General features: G+C 49.2%; 1 protein-coding gene across 13 annotated transcripts in view; it reads right to left on the bottom strand.

Moving 5' to 3' along the window:
* Window positions 1–18,757, bottom strand: part of CCSER2 (coiled-coil serine rich protein 2) — a 223,120-nt gene extending 204,363 nt beyond the window's left edge. For 4 of the 13 annotated variants that reach the window (XR_012905578.1, XM_075934841.1, XM_075934843.1 and 1 more), the window contains exon 1: window positions 18,426–18,751. Coding sequence is in view for 1 of the 13 variants with exons in the window: in XM_014576094.3 (XP_014431580.2) it covers window positions 18,202–18,246 (45 nt within the window). In the remaining 12 variants the exon portion in view is untranslated. Of the gene's footprint in view, window positions 1–17,640; window positions 17,705–18,201; window positions 18,400–18,425 lie in introns of those variants that run through there. The other 9 variants (XM_075934839.1, XM_075934840.1, XM_014576104.3 and 6 more) reach the window with 8 other exon arrangements.
* Window positions 18,758–19,556: the final 799 nt, after the last annotated feature.

Genomic DNA, 19,556 nt, shown 5'->3' with positions numbered 1-19,556 from the left:
CCAATTTAAACATAAAAATACAGCTGCTAAGAGTCAAATATGGACATACAATAAATTAAAAGTTAACTATTAGCCAGTACTTATCCTATGTCCTCTGAAGGAAAATATATTGTTCCTTTGTAGTTCAAAACACACCAGCCAACCAGATCCCTCATTTAGAACCCGAATTACCATCAGGCAGCAGCAAAAACCAAAAAAAAAAAAAACCCACCAACCGCCATCTCTCCACCCCTCCCCCCACAAATACAGGAAAAGCGGGGGGGGGGGGGGGAGAAGAGGAAAGCATCATTTTTCTTCTGTGTAGTAAAGTTTATATTACTACATTAGTATATTCAGTCAATGTTTAGCTGTAAATTTTCAAGAGAACCATAACATTTTGTTCAGAGTTACGAACATTTTAGACAACCTCCTCCCCAAGATGCTTATAACGCTGAGGTTCTCTGAATGAATCACAGAATCTTAAGACTGGAAGAGATGTCAGGAGGTCATCGAGTCCAACCCCCTGCCCAAAGCAGGACCAATTCCAACTAAATCATCCCAGCCAGGGCTTTGTCAAGCCCAGACTTAAAAACCTCTAGGAATGGAGATTCCATCACCTCCCTAGGTAACCCATTCCAGTGCTTCCCCACCTTCCTAGTGACAAAGGGTATGTCTACACTACAGCGTTATTTCAAAATAAGCTATTTCAAAATAGATAATTCGAAATAACACATCTGCACACAAAATGCATTTCGAAATAGCGTTTTTCTATTTCAAAACAGCATGTCCACACTGAGTGGACACTGAATCACATTTAAGGCTGGTTGGAACCAGATCAGGCAGGGCATCAGGTCAGAAGTTGCTTTGTGGCCAGGGCGGCCAGCAGACCACCCTGGGAAGAGCTGGAGGCCCCCTATTTCGAAATAAGCGTCTACACACAGCTATTCTAAGATTACATGATGCTGTGATAACACAAAATAAAAATAAATCAAATGCCAAGTATTATCTGCAGGGCAATGATTTGATGATTAATAGAAAATTATCATATACTTAACCTTACTGTAGGGTAAGGTTACACTGATTTGTAACAAAAAAAATCTCCTAAAATGCTCTGCATATTTAATCTCTTCAATTAAGGTAAAGCTTTCTTAACAGCAGGAATTTAAACAAAAATGGTATTCACAAGAGAACTACAGGCAGTCCCTGAGTTACGCGGATCTGACTTATGTCGGATCCGCAGTTACGAACGGGGATTTTTCTCGCCCCGGAGGACTGGAGCGGCGGGACGCCTGGTCCCGCCGCCCGCCTCCTCCGGGGTGAAAAAAGCTGCTCCCCGTCTCCCTGGTCTGCTGGGGGAGCCAGCAGACCAGGGAAACGGGGAGCAAAGCGGCGGAGGACCCGGGCCGGACCCACAGCGCTTCCAGCTGATCTGCCACGGAGGACCCGGGCCGGACCCGCGGGCTTCCAGATCAGCTGGAAGCGCTGTGGGTCCGGCCCGAGTCCTCCGCCGCTTTGCTCCCCGTCTCCCTGGTCTGCTGGCTCCCCCAGCAGACCAGGGAGACGGGGAGCAGCTTTTCTCGCCCCGGAGGAGGCGGGCGGCGGGACCAGGCGTCCCGCCGCTCCAGTCCTCCGGGGCAAGAAAAATCCCCGTTCATAACTGCGGATCCGGGAGACGCTGAGCAAAGCCACGGAGGACCCGGGCCGGACCGCGGCGCTGATCTGGAAGCGCCGCGGTCCGGTCCGGGTCCTCCGCCGCTTTGCTCTGCGTCTCCCTGGTCTGCTGGGGGGGGGGGGGGGGGGAAATGCAGCTGATCAGTTTCAGCAGTGGCTGAATCAGGACGCCTGGGGCAGAGCAGCTGGGGTGCTGCTGGGTTGGTCCAGTAGCGCCAAGGAGCGGCCGCGCTACTGGACCAACCCAGCAGCACCCGAGCTGCTCTGCCCCAGGTGTCCCCAAGTCAGCCGCTGCTGAAACTGACCAGCGGCTGACTACAGGAAGCCCGAGGCAGAGTTGCTCTGCCCCGGGCTTCCTGGAATCAGCTGCTGATCAGTTTCAGCAGCGGCTGACTTGGGGACGCCTGGGGTTCTTAAGTTGAATCTGTATGTAAGTCGGAACTGGTGTCTAGATTCAGCCGCTGTTGAAACTGATCAGTTTCAGCAGCGGCTGAATCTGGATGCCAGTTCCAACTTACATACAGATTCAACTTAAGAACAAACCTACAGTCCCTATCTTGTACGTAACCCGGGGACTGCCTGTATTTCAAAAACACACACATATAGCTCTATTTTTGTACATACTACATTTGAATCATATTTACAACTAGGTTATACCCTAAATATATACATAGTTTTGTCCTCTGATTATGGTTTTTTGCATCTACTCCAACCTCAACTATGCAAAATTGCAATAGAAAAACAGAAGATGCATTTTATATTCAACCATGGAATTGCCAGGTTCATAGTTAAAGGAAGCAAGGCCTAACGCAGAAGAGGTAGGGCTGGGGACTAGCCACCCCGACCCAGCCCTTCAGCATTGCACAGCCTTTGCCACCTGCTGGGAACTCCAACCCTTTTAAATCACTGCACCCATGAGCAGTTGCTCCCGCAACACCCCATTGGCAGCACTGATCTAGCAGTAGTATTTAAAATGAAAAAGGTTATTATTAAATGTAGTTCAGAACATATAGATTTCCGTACTTACAAGATCAAACTTTCACATCTAACACCTGTCCCACAAAGGAGAAAAGCTGAAGTAAACCAGGGGACTAGGAACTTCTCCCCCAAATTTGGCTTCTTGATCTGGTACCCAGTGAAGAGGGCAAGCAGTAGAAAGGATCAATTGAGCTTTAAGTGATTTATACCTCCCCATGAAGGAAATGCTATGAGACACGTGGCTAAAACTTCGACCTGGTTCTATAGAACTGCAAGGAGGGTCAAAAATTGTTCTCCTTGAACTCTGATGATAGGACAAGAAGCAATTGGCTTAAATTGCAAGAAGGGAGGCTTAGGCTGGATATTAGGAAAAATTTCCTGTCAGGGCAATCAAGCTCTAGAATAAGTTGCCTAAGGATTTTGTGGAATCTCCATCATTGGAGATTTTTAAGAGCAGGTTAGGCAAACACCTGCCAAGGATGGTCTAGATCAGTGGTCCCCAACGCGGTGCTCACAGGTGCCATGGCGCCCGCTGGGACATATATGTGCACCCGCCGAGTGACCAAGGCCGACCCAAGCCATTTTTGCACCCCGGGCGCACAGCGCATGTGCAGCCCCCACCCCCGAGCGCATGGCACATGCACAGCCCCACCCCCGAGCGCGCAGCAGCCCCAAAAGGTTGGGGGCACTTGTCTAGATGATGCTGGGTCCTGCCATGAATGCAGAGGATTGGACTTGATGATCTCTCAAGGTTCTTTCCAGTTTTAATATCCCTGATTCTATATTAACAGTCTAAATGTTGAGAGGAGCTGGCACTTTCATTAATTCATAAAAAGTAGGGATACACTCCGTGATCCAGGAACATATCCTCTAGGCAGTAACAGGTAGCCCTTTCATCCTTTCTGCTACTGGAACAAACAACTGATATGACCTCCTAAACAGCTTAGTACAGTTCAGGTAAAAAGCTAAGGCACACCTGACATCCAGGAAAGGTAGGGACTTGTCCTGGGGGGTAAAGAGGTGCTTAAGATGAAATATGGTAGAAATATGGGTAGAAAAATGTCCTGACACACATGAAACTGCAAAACAATTTTTGGGAAGAATGAAGGATGGGGTCTCAACTGAACCTTATCTTTAAAGAAAACAGTATAAGGAGGTTCTGCAATTAACATTTTTAGTTCAGAAACCTGTCTGGCTAAAGTAATGGCCACCAAAAAAATGCCATTTTCATTGACAAATACAATAAAAAACAAATAGCTAATGGCTCAAATGGAGGAGCCAGTAACTTTGGCAAAATAAGGTTTAAATCCCCTTGGGTTACCGGGTTCCACACATGAGGATACAGTCTATCCAAGCCTTTAAGGAACCTGCTCATCAAGCGAGCTATTAATATCAACCCAGGATAAGGAAATAATTGAAATAGAAACCCGTGCCCCTGAACAGTAGAGGGACTTCCCCTACTGCTCGCACCTTGAGGAGTGTCTGCACCTCCTAATGCAGGAGCTGCTTGTGAGAGAGGTCCCTGAAATGGAATGGGTCAGGGGAATGGGAAGGTGGGGTAGATAGAACATGAATGAAATATCCCATGTTTACTGTGCCTATAACCCACCTCTCAGACGTGACTCGGGTCTAGGCATGGTAAAAATGGGACAAGCAGTCCCCAAATATAAGGGTAGGATCTGATGGGTAAACAGGTACCTTGCCTTTGGGCCCACCTTTATAAATTCTTGCTAGGACCTGGTGAACATTGGGCCTGGTTATTAGTGCTGCCACTCCAACTACTATTGACACTTGGGGGGCAATGGCAACTTTGCCTACTACTCCTTCTATTCTGCTCCTGCCTCTGATATGGAGGATAGAATGTGGGGGGTTGCTTTGAAATGCCTCCACTACTTTATAGGCGTGTGAAGGCACAAGGACTTTAACATTGCCCTTGTGTTCTTCAAGCTATGGAGCCCAGAATCTGTTTGCACTGCAAACAAATTGGAGCTGTCAAAAGGAGGGCATACTCTGGACCTCAGGAGAGATTCCAGACACCTGGAGCCAAGAGTTCCATCTCATAACTATGCCTGTTGACAGAGACCTGACCACAGAGTCCATGGCATCCAGAGCTGCCTCAAGGGAGGTCTGGACCTAGAGTCATAGAATATTAGGACTAGAAGGGACATCGAGAGGTCATCGAGTCCAGTCCCCTGCCCGTATGGCAGGACCAAATACTGACTAGACCATCCCTGATAGACATTTATCTAACCTGCCCTTAAATATCTTCAGAGATGGGGATTCCACAACCTCCCTGGGCAATTTATTCCAGTGTTTAACTACCCTGACAGGAACTTTTTCCTAATGTCCAACCTAAACCTCCCTTGCTGCAGTTTAAGCCCATTGCTTCTTGTTCTATCCTCAGAGGCCAAGATGAACAAGTTTTCTCCCTCCTCCTTATGACACCCTTTTAGATACCTGAAAACTGCTATCATGTCCCCTTCCCCTCTCCCAAGGCCAGCTCTAGGTTTTTTGCTGTCCCAAGCAAAACATTTTTTGGCTGCCCCCCCTTTTTTGTTGTCTTTTACATGTTTGCATTTTGAAATGGGGTTTTCTTTGTTTGTTTTCATTTTTGTCCTGGCATTTTAGCCCTATAAGTAGCAAATAGCATTTTCATTCCTTTTTTTCCATAAAGGCAAAGGTGCTTCAAGTGAACTCCCCCTTTCATTTGCTGCTGGGTAACTGCAGCCTTTTCCCTGCCCTGTCCAGCCCCTCCTTATGGACAAGCACCCCTCACTCCCAACCCACAGGGGGTGCAGGGACAGCACAGAACCAGAGAGGTACAGGGAACACTGGGAGTGTTCAGGTGTGGTGCAGGGAACGGGAGCGGCAGAGGGAATGGGGTCTAGGGACAGTGCAAGGAACGGGCGGCACAGAGCTTGGGGGGGGGCAGGGATCAGGCGGAGCAGGGTGCGGTGGAGGCACGGCGAATGGGACGCGGGGAACGGGAGGGGCAGAGGGATCGCGTCTAGGGGCAGTGCAGGGATCAGGGGGAGCAGGGTGCAAGGGCAGCGCAGAGCCAGAGAGTCGCAGGGAAGAGGGAGAGCAGAGGATCCGAGGTGCAGGGGCGGCATGGGGAATGGGTGGTGCAGAGACAAAAGGGCGCAGGGTGGGTGGTCAACAGGGAGCGGTCTCTTGCCGGCAAGGGGGCTGGGGCCGTGGCTGGACTGAAGCTGGCAGGGCAGGGCCTGGCTGCGCTGCACGCCCCAGCCAGCTCCCAGGGACACACAGCCAGAGCCGAGCTGCTGCGGCCCTTTAAAATCAGCAGGGCCACGTCATGCTGGCGTCTGCCAGCTTCCCGCCCTCTGGCTCACGCCCCGCTTCCTCATGCCAGAACTGCACGCAGGCAGCCTGGCACTGAGAATTGCCAAACTTCCCCCTTCCCGGTGGCACTCCGCTCCTCCACCAGCCGGCGGATCGGATGGGGCCATGCTGCCTGTAGTGCGGGCTTCGGCCAGCCCGTCACAAGAGCCCACTGGACCAGTCCACCCCTGCACTCGCCAGCTGGTAAAATCTACTCACCACGGGTGAGCGGGCGAGTGCATTTGTCTAGCCCTGCTTATGAGGAGAGATTGAGGGATTTGATTTTACTTAAGTCTATAAAAGAGAAGAGTGAGAAGAGATTTAATAGCAGCTTTTAACTACCTGAAGGGAGGGTCCAAAGAGAACAGAGAGAAGCTGTTCTCAGTGGTGACAGATGACAGAACAAGGAACAATGGTCTTAAGATGCAGTGGTGGAGTTTTAGCTGGATATTAGGAAAAACTATTTCACTAGGAGGGCAGTGAAGCACTGGAATGGGTTACCTAGGGAGAGAGTGGAATCTCCATCCCTAGAGGTTTTTAAGTCCCAGACTGACAAAGCTCTGAATGAGTCTAACCCCCTGCCCCAAGCAGGACCAACCACAGCTAAATCAATGCTCTCCTGAGGCCTCTTTCAACCCTACGATTCTATGACTGGCTGTGAAACAGTCTCTGCTTTTCTATTGTTATTCTTGGTGACCTTTTTCTTGATTTTAATTGCTTCTATCTTCCTGGGTGTAAATCCATGGTCACCAACCCGTTGATCGCGATTGACTGGTCTATCAGCAGGATTCAACCAGTTAATCGCGAAGCGTTCGGGACCCCCCCATGCCGCCTCACCCTCAAGAAGCCCCCACTGATGCTACCTCCAGCGACAATGGAGATAGCGCGGGCTTCCTGCAGGGTGGGGAGGGGGGAAGTCCTGCAGCTGTGCGCCACTTCCAGGATTTCTGGAAGTGCGCCGAATGCTCCCCCCTTCCCCAAATACCCAGCATGTTTCCTGAAGCCAGGACTATGGTGCACCAGCGATTTCCTACCCCTGCTGCCTGCCTGCACGTGGGGAGGCGGAGGAGGTGTAGGAGTCCCAGGAGGAAGCGTGCACCGGGCACTTCCTTCTCCTCTGCCTTCCTGCGCACATGTGAGTGGGGGGGGGGGGGAAAGAGGAGTCCCGGGACTGCGCCAGCTCCAACTGCCCAGGCACACCCCTTCAGGAAGGCAGCAGGAGAAGGAAGTCGTCAGAGTGTCACACACCTGGCGTTTCAGGAAATGCGCTGGCTGTTTGGGTGATGGGGGAGCAGCTCACGTGCTTCCTGAGACCGGCTGCAGGATCCCCAGGTACTGGCCCGAGCTGACCCTGTCCCCTCCCCCTGGGCAGACCCCTTCCTCCCCACACGAGTACCTTGCCCCAGCCCCCTGTCCCCTGCCTCAGCCCCCACTAGCAGCCTTCCCCTGCCCTGGCACCCACCAGTACCTAGCCCCAACACACTGTTCCCTTACCCAGCATCCACTGGCACCCTGTCTCCTGCCCCAGTCCCCACCGGAACAGTTGGGGCCTCATCAGTGAGGTTTGGGGGGTTTTGGGAACGGCTGTGTTTTTGCATCTCACTTCTGTGGTCCCGACTGACTTTTCTGTGGATCAGTGATCCTGACTCAAAACAGGTTCCCTGCCACTCTCATAAATAAAGACAATGCTGAAACCTTTTGTGTTTGACATATTTTATTTAAACATGAAGCCTGGCCGCCAAGCTCCTATCTGGCCACAGCATCATAACACTCTCGTACCCCCCACCCTGACCCCAAATCTGAGCCTATCATACACTGGAACCCCGTCCTGAGCCTCTCATCCCCAAACTCCTGCACTCCCACATCTTCCGTTTTCTGCCACAACACTCCTGCACCATCCACACACCGCAAATCTGTGTCCTGAGCCTATCACACTCCCAACCTCCCTGCCCTGAGTGTCTCACACACCCCAAGACAAACTCCTGCACCCTCACATCCACAAGCCTGTGGCTTGCTCAGCACCCCAATGCTCCACCTGACCTCAACACTCCCCAGCCTGGAGCCCCCTCCCCGAGTCAGCATTCTCTTCTCCACATCCTCCTGCATCCAAATTCCCTCCCAGAGCTTGCACTTCTCACCCCTTCCCACACCCAAATCCCTCATTCCTACCCCAGAGCCCACACCACCTGTCTCAACCCAGTGAGGGTACGGCTATACTACAAGAGTTTTTCCGGCAAACACACTCTTTTGGCAGCCCCTGCATTTCTCTTTACATGAGGTATAAGGGGGCATCCAGTCTAGACGGGCTAAATGTGAGAAAAACCTCTTCTGACAGAAGGTTCAAAAAAAGCGGCAGTGTAGCCGTACCCTGAGAGTGTATATGGGCCGGGGACAGCAAGTGATGGAGAGAAAGGGAACAGAGAGGGCAGGGCCTCAAGGAAGAGATGGGGTCTTGGAGAAGAGATGGAGTAGATCTTGGCTTGTCTTGATATTTAAAAAGTAATCTTGGGTGTAAAAAGGTTGGACACTATAAATAAATCAAGGTGGTAGGAGATAATTGATCAGAGAATTATTTTACAATATGTTAGAATTGATTATCAAAATTTCAAAAAAAATCATTGGTTACTATATAGTGGAGCGATCTCAAATTGTACTATATAAATTGAGGTTAAACTGGAAACAAATTAGGAAGGAAATTAGCATAATGTTTGCTGAAAGTTAACTCCAAGAAACATCCCCACTATCTGTACTTCAGACTTCTGGTCTTCTGTCAGCATGACAAGAAACAGGGAAGTGGGAGAGTGAAAGGGGAAGCCCTCTAACATCATTAAATCCAGTCCCCTGTATTCATGGCAGGACCAAACACCATCTAGACCAGTAGTGGGGAATCTTTTTTGGTCAGGGCCACTGCCCCACAGAAAAATCAGTCGGGCTGTGCACAAGTGAAAAACAAAAAACCTCACTCCTCACAAGTGTGGGCTCCCACAGGGGTCAGATCCAAGCAAGCCAGGGGCTGAGTCTTGCCCCCAGGCCTTAGGTTCCCCATCCCTGATCTAGACCATCCCTGACTGTTTTTTGTCTATCCTGCTCTTAAAGAGCTCCAATGATGGAGATTTCACAACATCCCTAGGCAATTTATTTCAGTGGATAACAACTCTGACAGGAAGTTTTTACTCATGTCCAACCTAAACAACTCCCTTCCTATTGTGTAATTATTCTGGAGGGTACTCTTCTTTGCTCTTGTGAGAAAGCATAAAGAAAACATTCAGGATCTTCAGTTCAGAGAGTATGTATGGAGCAATTACGAGGGTTAGTAAAAAGGAATGGAATGTGGTGTTTTCAGTGTGCTGATAATTTCTAAATACATCTCTATCTTGTCCAATTCAGACAATGCTGTTCAGCACCTCAGCTATGGTCTAGTTGAGATTATGGCATTCATAGGAGCGAACCTACTGAAGCAATGATGGTGGGTTGGGAAAGCAGGGAGGAGAAGAGAGTGGATAAAACATCAGTCCCTTTGACTAAAGACATACCTTTTTCACTAGATATTAGGTTTCATCTGGAGTTACTTTAGACCTCAGCCACTAATCAGCAATCACATTACAACACTGTCCACTATTTCCCATGCAAACCTATCCGGACCTTTCCATTCAAATGTGGACACTGAGTTATCCATGCTCTAGTTACCTCCAAACATAACTACTGGCATGCATTTAACATGAGGCTGTAACTTAAAGCCATTCAGTCTGAAGATGGTGCAGAAACTAGCAGCTCACTTACTGAACAGCGCATCTCATTGGGGGCATGACACAAATGTTCTAAGACAAGGTCTCATATTCAGTTTACCTTAGGGCCAATGCCACTCTTCAAATCCCCTGCTGCTGCCCCACACCATGCCCCAAGTAATCCCCAAGGCCATATCCCTTGGGGGAAGAGGGCTTCGGGTAGGGTGCAATGGCGGGTGGAGGAAAGGCCAGAGCAAGGGCAGGAAGAAGCAGGGTGTGAACATAGAAGGGGCTGGGCATGGGGGGGGGGGGGGGGCAAGGGTACAGAGCCACCTCCCCCAGAGCTATAGGGATTCATGTCGGCAGCTACACATAAGCCTGATGGTGGAACCGCTCAGGCCATAGATGGCCTCTGGGCTATGAGTTTGAGACCCCTGCTCTAGGCTGATCACTTGTCTTCAGATGAAGTTTTGGTTATGAACCACAGAAACCCAAAAGAGCAAACTACATACTTATGCTTCCCCTCTCTTCTCCTCCCTCCATACTGCCACATCTATGGTCATCAGAGATGTTCAAGATGTCATGACAGAGAAAAGGTAGCTGGCACGACATTCTCTAAAAGGACACCAGATTCTGAAACTGGTACTCTCTTGGTCCAAAATAAATTGAATCTGGGGATCTTCAGGTTACACCGCAAAAGGCATCTGTATTACTGGGTTTTTGAAGAGGGCATAAGATATGCTTCACAGAACTATGAAGAGGTCAGAACAGATTTCGTAGGCTGGCTCACTGAATTCCCTTTTTTGAAATGATTATTTGAATGCTGCTGGGGTTTTATTATAATACAGTAGACTTCCGATAATCCAGCACCTTTGGAACCTAAGTGGTGCTGGAGTATCAGATATGCCGGAGTATTGAGAGGGCTGTGACAGGTCTGCCAAGACCCGCACTGCATCCAGGGGGTGGGCAGGGAACTGCACAGCAAGGGGCAAACCTCCGCCTTCCAGCAAAATGGCGGGAGAAGCCCCGTGCAGCCGCTGGCGACAGGCCAGCTGGGGAAACCCAGTCGCCGGCCTGCGAACGGCAGTGGAGGAGAGGGGGCGAGAGCTAAGTCCCCAAACTTGCCCCGTTCCAGTTGAGGTCAGCCCTGTGCAGCCACCGAGAGTTTCCAGGAAGGGAGCGGGCTCCCCATCCCCCAGACTGCAGTAGTTATAGCCGAGCGGGGGGGTGAGGGCAGTGCTGTGGGACCAACCTGGCAGCACCCCAGCTGCACTGCTCTGCCGCTTCCCCAAGTCCGCCGCTTGTCAGTTTCAGATCCAGCTGACCGGAGCACTTCCGGGTTCCAGTTGGTGCCGGACTATCAGGAGTGCCAGACCACTGGATGCCGGACAACTGGAGTTTTACTGTATTACTTAATTATGTTCTAACGTGCCCAGAGCCTTGTATAGGCATCTTTTTATTATTTAAATGGAAATAAAATTAATTATTCATTTTAGCTTCCTAACTACAGAAAGCACCATTAGTTATTTTATCTCCTTAATATCCCTTTCGGCAAGGAGTCACCCAATGTAAACCTAACATGGGTACCTTTCTCATGTTAAAAGAGACAGACCTATTGATTAGACTTCAGCTTATTGACAATATAACAGAATATTATGCAAAACATTTAGCCACTGAATAAAATTAAGACTATTTCCATACATATGAACTCTAGCCAGCTTATGCAAAGAGGATTTTTTTCTATCATGTAGAGAGCATAATTTTTGAAAGATGCCTCTAGTTTTACAGAAGCTCTGCCACCTCTTCACCCTCAGTGGCAAATTCCAAAGATATTAAAAGGATTGGTTTTGAAAGTAATAGGCCCCATCCTTGCAAACACTTATACTGTACCTGTGTGTAGTTCCATTATACTGAGGCTATATTTACACTACAGCACAAAGTCAGCTTAAGCTATGCAAATCCAGATACATGAATAATGTAGCTAGAGTTGATGTATCCTAAGTCACATTACTGCAAGCTCCACACTACAGAGGACTGATGGGAGAAATTCTTCCGTCAACTTCCCTTACTCTACTCATCCAAGATAGAGTAACAGGGTTAATGGGAGAGTCATCTGTCATCTATTAGGGAGGTCTTAACTAAACCAGCTAAATTGACCATCAGTACTGTAAATCAATCTCAGAGCCTCGATCTGGGCTGTAATGTAGATCTAGCCTTAGTGAGACTACTCATGAACATAAACTACTCATGTTTCTGAGGAAAAAATAAGATAATTATATTATTAACTCCTTAGATAAATATTTAGAGTTTCTTTTAAAAAAACCATTAGATTTAATGAAGACTAAAACCCAGAAATATTCAAAAATAATACCTTGCTTTGATTGTAGCCAAAACACTGGATATCTAATAATGAAACTGTGGTTATAAACAAAATGAATCTGACTAACCAATTTTCATTATCTACACCAGGGGTCTCCAAACTACGGCCCGCGGGCCGGATGCGGCCCGCGAGGCCCTCTCATCCGGCCCGTGGAGACTGTGACGGGGAAGAAACTCCCCGCACTAACAGCCCCTCCCCTGGAGAAGCGCCGAGCGGCGCAGCGCCGCGGAGCTGGGGCTGGGGCGGGGAAGAAACTCCCCACACTGACAGCCCCTCCCAGCGCAGCGGAGCCCATGGGAAAGCCCACGGGGAGGGGAGCGAGGGCGCGCAGCCGCAGGCGCGGCAGGCGAGGAAGGCGGCAGGACCCAGGAGGAGAAGGGGCAGGGACGCCAGGGTGAACAGCACGCCCCGTGCGTGCCGGCTCAAAAGGGGGAGGGGCCGGAAGGACAGGGGCGGCCGGCACTCACTTTCTTTTGGGCAGGCAGCCAGGAGAGGGAAGCCGGAGGAGCCAGCGGGACGGAGGAGGGACTCTGGACCCGCGCAGCCCTTGCCCTGGGCAGCGAGACTCCCCGGCCGGGGGTGCGGGGGATCGGAGCCGCCAACGGACGGCCACACGCCCTGCGGACCGACGGCCGAGCCCGGGCTCTGCGCGTCCCTCACAGCAAGAGGGGTTGGGACTTGGCGTGGACAATTGCTCCCTATTGGCCAGTGCATTCTTATCCTATTGGCTAGCTCTCTCATGAGGTCACTAGTGGGCTGGGCTCTATTTTGGCATCCAGGAAACAATTTCACCATTCACACTAATACAGGTGTTCATGTGTAGTGTATCAATGTGTTATTAAATAATAACTGAATAAAATAATATTAAATAAATAATTAAAAACAACATCCATGTTTTGATTGTTTTTTATTTGGACCTCAAGTGTGTAGTCGGCCCCCGAACTGCTGTTTGATAGTTAATGCGGCCCTCGGGCAGAAAAGTTTGGAGACCCCTGATCTACACCATGACAGATCAAAAGATGAAAAACAAAGGTTTTTTTAAGTTCTTTTTTTCAAGTTCTGCTTGGTGCCTAACTTTAGGGATTCAACTTTGCAATATTTGGCCAATATTTAAAATACATGAATTCTGTCTTCGCAGAATTCAGTCCATTATGCATGCTGTTTATTTAAATGTTCAATGTCTTTAAATTTCAAATAATCTGGTAGCACTTTAAAGACTAACAAACATGTAGACGATATCATGCGCTTTCATGGGCATAGCCTATTTCTTCAGATGACCAGAGTGTTGGATTTCCAGAACTCAAATAAACAGGACAGAAGGTAAGGGGGTTCTGGTCATCTGAAGAAGTAGACTACATGTTTTGTTAGTCTTTCAAGTGCTACCAGACTATTTGTTGGTTTTTTTATGTTCTTATGTTTGTTGTTGTCGTCTTCGGACCACCTGGTACTGGCCAGTCGGAAGACAGGATACTGGGCTAGATGGACCTTTGGTGTGACCCAGTATGGCCATTCTTATGTTTATCCTGTACAGACCAACGTGGCTACCCACTGAAGCTTTTACATTTCAAGAGAGTTAGTTTCAATTTTGCTTAAAAAATTACTTTTTGGTTCTGAAACACTATCATAATGCTGAGCATTGAAGTGGCAAGTACTAGAGAAATGTTTTTCTCCACTCAAGATCATCTCATCTGAAACACACACACACACACACACACACACACACACACACACACACACACACCCCTACCTTTTTTGTAAGAAAAAAAGATGCCGGTACTCAAAGTTGTTGAGAAAAAAAAAAAAAAAAAACAGAAAAGTTGTGGAGCATAAAAACAAAAGGAAAACTTGTTGGGGGCGGGGGGAGGGGGGGGGAGAAAGCCATACTAAGATGCTATACTCTACTCACATTTTTTATAATTGTTTCTACTGAAATTTAAAAATTTTCCCACTGTTGCGAGGTTGAATGTCACGGACATCAAACATCAATACAAAATGGAGTCTGAGGGGTTCTTTTTCCCTCAGAGCAGTTTTCCCGCCAAAACGGGTAAAGGAAGGCTGTGCACCCAGCACTAAACCTGTGCACTCAGCACCAAAGGCTGTGCACACCGCCCAATTGCCTGCGTGCACACCCATTCTTTGCACACGGCACCCAAGTCTTATGCACCCAGCTCTAGTTCTCTGCACCCCGCTCTCTTCATGGTTTTCCCGCCATGAGGTGTTTATATACCCTTGTCAAGGAGCATTCGTGTTCTTTGGCCCCCTTCATGTCCCGTGTGTGCATCTGTAATCATCATTCCCCTGCGTCATCGTCTACCCGGAGGAGGCCAAGGTTCCAGCCTGCAGTCTGACAAGACTACCCACTGCTAGTGACTTTAACTGGAATAAGGGAAGCCTTTTCTGCTCCCACTAAGACTTTGGGACTTATAACACTGTCTCGCTTATGGATACTCGGACAGGATCCGGTGCCCACCAAGCGTCAGCTTGTAGGAGGCGAGAAGCATCCATCGAGGGATCGCTCCCTTTGTCCTCCCTTAAGGCTTTTCACTAGCCACGAGGTTGAAGGTCACGGACATCAAACATCAATCGCCGCTTTGAATGTAATGTATATCCTTGTGCGTGGGGGACTCTTCTATCTTCTTCTTTTCCAGGGTTAGGGTGGGACTGTTGCTAAGTTGTATGCTGTTTGCTAATGTTTGATCTTACATTTAAAATACATGGTTTGGCCCTAAATTCTTGTTGTTTGGTGATTTCTAAGCTGTTTCCCTGGTGATTAGATACAGGATACCAGGCCGAATCTGGCTTCTGTGGGAGGGCACCTTAGGCTTTAATTAAATTGCATAGCCCATAGCACAGCAATTGTTTACCCCAGCTCTCCGGGTAACACCACAGTTTGTATTGGGTTTTGGTACGAAAACGTCCGAAAATAAAAGCTTACATATTGCACAAGAACTAGTAGCAGCAGTATTTTTACCTCTGTATTTAAAAAAAAGTGCATCTCGATCACGTACAACATGAAAATATCTGAAGAGTTTAGGCCTCAATCTAACAAGCTAGCCCATGCCAGCATGGAGATACACTGCCTTCAACAAAAGCCTTCCCACAGAAACACACTGAGGCCAATTTAAACAATAAAGCATACATCAAACATACTCTTTTCAGACCCAGACACTTAAGATGGTGAATTAAACTGAGGTCAGCTTTCATTTGCAAAAGCAAAAACCCTTTACAAAATGAACTGCAAAAGTGTAATTCCCTTTTCTATGATAAGCAACACCTTGCAATATTCTACTTGCCTACGGATAGATTTTTTTTAACATTGTAAACAAATAAAATGTTAAAATATAGTTTGCGCTAAATAAGCATTAAATACATATTTTACATGGCTGATAATGTCAAGGGGTTACCTCAAGCACTGGCCCAGATATCTGTCATGATTTTTTAATTTCCTCCTCCTTCCTTATATCTGTGCTGTAGTACCACAATAGTATCCAACATTGTTCCCATTCAGTTTTGCAACCTTTGGTCTGGTCTACACTAGAGAGTTAGGTCAACATAAGGCAACTTACAGTGGCCTAACTATGTCAGTACCTATACTAGAATGTTGTGCCCACCAATGAAAGTCATCCACTTCATCGAACTAATAACTCCACTTCTGAGAAAGGTGTAACACTTAAGTCAACGTATTTAGGGTAACACAGTGCCTGTGTAGACATTTCATTACTGACATCACCTGCCAGCAGTCCAGAGACTGCTACCCCGTCCCACTTGGGCTGGCAGCCTGGAGCCTTGCCACCAACTCCTCAAGAGGAATTAGGGGACAGAAGAATTCAAACCTACCACCTGGGCTTGGGTCATCCTCCCCCCTCTCCCATCTTACTACGAGATGGCTGAGGTCTTCCCCCCACTCCATTCCTCATTTCTCATGAGGAGGCTGCTGCAAGGCTCCAAGTGTGCATTTACTGCCTCCTCCCGCTGGCACTGGGGCGTGGCAGCCAGACATAAGGCCAGCACAGGGGCTCAAGTTCACAGCAGGGAACCTATCAGTAGAGAAACTGACATCCTTGAGTTTCATAGTTGCTATTATTTCAAGCAGCAATTCAAAAGAAAATATTAAATAAGTAATTGCAGCTGTGAAACCGACAAAAATGTCCATTTCATAACTGGTAGGTTCCCTGCTGTGAAATTGAGTCCTTGACTGACCCACAGCTGGGGCTGTTAGTGCTTCATAATGCCCAACTTCAATCAATGCAATCGCACCTCAAACTACTAGCACAAAAATAGTTATATGAACACAACTGAATATAATGAGATAAAGTATCTTCCAGTTCTTGGAGATATACCTGAGAGGTCATTGAGTCCAGTCCCCTGCCCTCACAGCAGGACCAAGTACCAACCCTGACAGATTTGCCCCAGATCCCTAAATGGACTCCTCAAAGACTGAACTCACAACCCTGGGTTTATCTCCCCCCCCAGCTTATGTAATTACTGTGTGAGACTGCAGATCAGGATTGGGGAACCTACAGCCCACAGGCTGGATGCAACCCCATTTCCCTGGATCCAGCCCAAGAGGCTTGTAGCTTCCCCCCATCACAGCAGAGGGAAGCAGCAGGGAGCCAACACTGTGTGCCCTGTTCTGCCTAGCTGAGGGAGAAAGCAGCTCTGAGCACTGCCTTTCCCCTCCCTGCCAACTGGGAGAATGGCAGCACCTACAGGGTTTTCTCCCACCACTCCTGCTGGCCAGGAAACACGGCCAATGGGAGCGGCAGTGCCAGCAAGTGCAAGGCAGTACAGAGCCTCCCAGGGTGATGTGACAAGTAAGCACCCCAATCCCCTACCCCTTCCCACACCATACCTCTCACCCAGATGCCACACCCTTACCTAGCTCCTTCACCCTACCTCCCACCTAGACCCCAAACCCAGCCCTCTCTTGCATCCTATCTTCTGCCCAGATCCTCCACACTCAGTCTGCACCTGCATTCTACCTCCCTCCTAGACCCCTGACCCTTCACCCCAAGTCCACGGCCAGCAGTCTCTTCCCATAAGCTAAACTCCTCCTTTTTGGCCCCACCTCAGAGCCTAGGGGCCCCACAAAGTCTAGTAGTTTTAGAAGAGTTAGTTCAGCCCAGGAGGAGAGGGGCGAGAGGGGGACAGAAGCCCTGAGTTTCAGTACTCCGTCCACAGAGTTGCATGAGCGAAATGAGTGTCTCTTTTTTTCTGTTTCTCAGTTGAAGAGGCCACGTCAGTGAGGTATCGGACGGGGGAAGTGGGGAAGAGAGAAGGGGCTGTTTTGGAGGGTTTTTGGGTTTGTTTTTTTAGTATTTCTTCTCTTCTGATTCACGTGTGTCCCTCAACTGATTTTACCATGAGTCAGTGGCCCTGATTTCAAAATGTTCTCCACCTCTGGTGTAGATCAACCTAATTTTGTAATTTAGACCTCAGTCTGAAGACAAAGTTTGAACCGCTCCAAGTCAAAATTAGCATTTGATGTTGCCTAAGCTTAATGGCACATTCAGGTACATTTGAATACAAAGTTACAGGAACCAATGGGTGATACAGGCATCTTACCGTGATTAGAGAGAGGTGAACTTATTTCTTTCCAAAACCATTTTCCTGCTATTACAAGCAATTCCTATAGCAAAAGTAATTGAAAGACATAGAAAAAAGATTATCTGTTTTTTCAGGCTGTGTACTTCAGGCATATGTATTTTCCAAGTTAAACCCCAACCCTACAGAGATCCTGGCAGGCAGACTTATATTTTGCACAGATTCTTTTCCTTCACTATCAGTTTTCCCTTGTTGTTTCTGAATTTCTCAACAACAGAAAAAAGCCACATTTAAAATAGCAAAGAGGTGATTGCAGAGGTGGAGTGTACCATCCAAGACTACTTTAAACTTCGTTGCCTGTGCCTCCCAAAGTATGGCCCACAGTTATGGCGACCCTGCTGTAGACCCTAAAGCTCAACATGGCCACACCTGTAGCATGGCATCACAACAATGAACATTGCTCCCAAGCCACGGCTCCTGCCAGTGACGTTCAGAGAAGATGAAAGGTTAAGGCAGCGCCCTGTTATTAGCGTGTCATGCAGGAAGAGTCTTCCTCTCGCTCCCCGGGTGGCTCGTGTTTACCTTGACACAGCCCCTTGGCCTAGGAGAATGGTGATGCTGCAGCATCCTCTGCACAGCCAGCAAATCACTGCCAACCCCCAGCCTAAGCAGGCACCACGAGACGGGACAGCAGCACCACAGCAGGACGCCATGCTTCAGAGTGGGGAGGGGACCTCCCCCGGCTGCCTCGGCCGCGGGAGAGGGGTCTCGCCGCACTAGCCTTGCCGAGGCCCTTCCCAACTCACCGCAAGGATGGGCTCGGGCTCTCCGCGGCCTCCTCCAGCGGGGCCGGGCTCTGCGTCCTCCTGTCCGGGATGAATGCCGGCAGGCAGGCGGCCAGCCCCCGGCAGCTGAGGGGTGGGAGGGGGAAGGCACCGCGCACAGCCCCAGATCACAACACACGCCCCGGAAATCAGGCCGGGCTCCGACGCGGGTCTGATAGCTGAGGCTGAGGTAAGCGTCTGCCACAGCGCACGCGCGGTCCTGCCAGGCGCGGCCTGCGCGCGCTCGACACGCTGCTTTCCCTGGTCCCCCAGCGCGCGCTGCTGACGGTCTTTCTCCCGCCCGCCGCGACTCAAACCTGTACTGCGAGAAGGGCGCATAGCCCCCAGCCACGAGAAAGCAGGGCGAGAGGTGCCGCGGCCTGCATCACGGTATGGGCTACAGGGGGTTGGGGCAGAAAAACCCTCTCCAGCTACCGTCTCTGCTCTCACGAGCACGTGCACCTGGTACGAGCAGGGCCTCGCCCTGCTGACCTACCTGGCGAGGCTCCACGCCTTGCCTAGAGCAGGGAGTTGGCCAACGAGGGTCACCATAGGCGTGCACCCAAAGATTTTTAAAAAAAATGCACTTTGACCACCCCCTGGCCCCCATTAGCCACAGCGCTGGACATAACCCTCTCCAGGCAAGATGGGCACATGACCAAAAGTAAAAAGTGTTATGTGACCTCTCCCCAACCCAAGGACTTTTCCCACCATTCTCCTACCAATAGGAATTAGTTTGGCCCGCACCAACCCCCCCTCTCCATGCAAACTATCCTGCAATTGAATTAATACAATGTGTGTGATATTAATGCAGAGGTGGGAGGGAGGAAGGGGAAGTGTTCCCTCTAAGAGTTTCCTCCCATGAGCAGAATGCATTTTGTGTTGTGCACCAGTACCGAATTCATGTGGCTTGTTTGGATGTGCCATTGTGGCACCCAAGTTATTAATAAATATCTACCTTTCCCCTCTTCTGCCATGTCTCCTCCCCTTGCTCCATCAACTCCCTTGGTGCCTGCTGCCTCCCAGCCCCTCACCCTCCTCTGCTGTCCTGACTCCTGCCCTTCTCACTGCCCTCAGCCTTTCTGAGACCTGCCCCTCCTCCACCAACCCTTC

The sequence above is a fragment of the Pelodiscus sinensis genome, chromosome 8, assembly GCF_049634645.1.
Source record: "Pelodiscus sinensis isolate JC-2024 chromosome 8, ASM4963464v1, whole genome shotgun sequence".
Lineage (NCBI taxonomy): Eukaryota > Metazoa > Chordata > Testudines > Trionychidae > Pelodiscus > Pelodiscus sinensis.
This window is presented reverse-complemented; position numbering and strand designations above follow the sequence as displayed.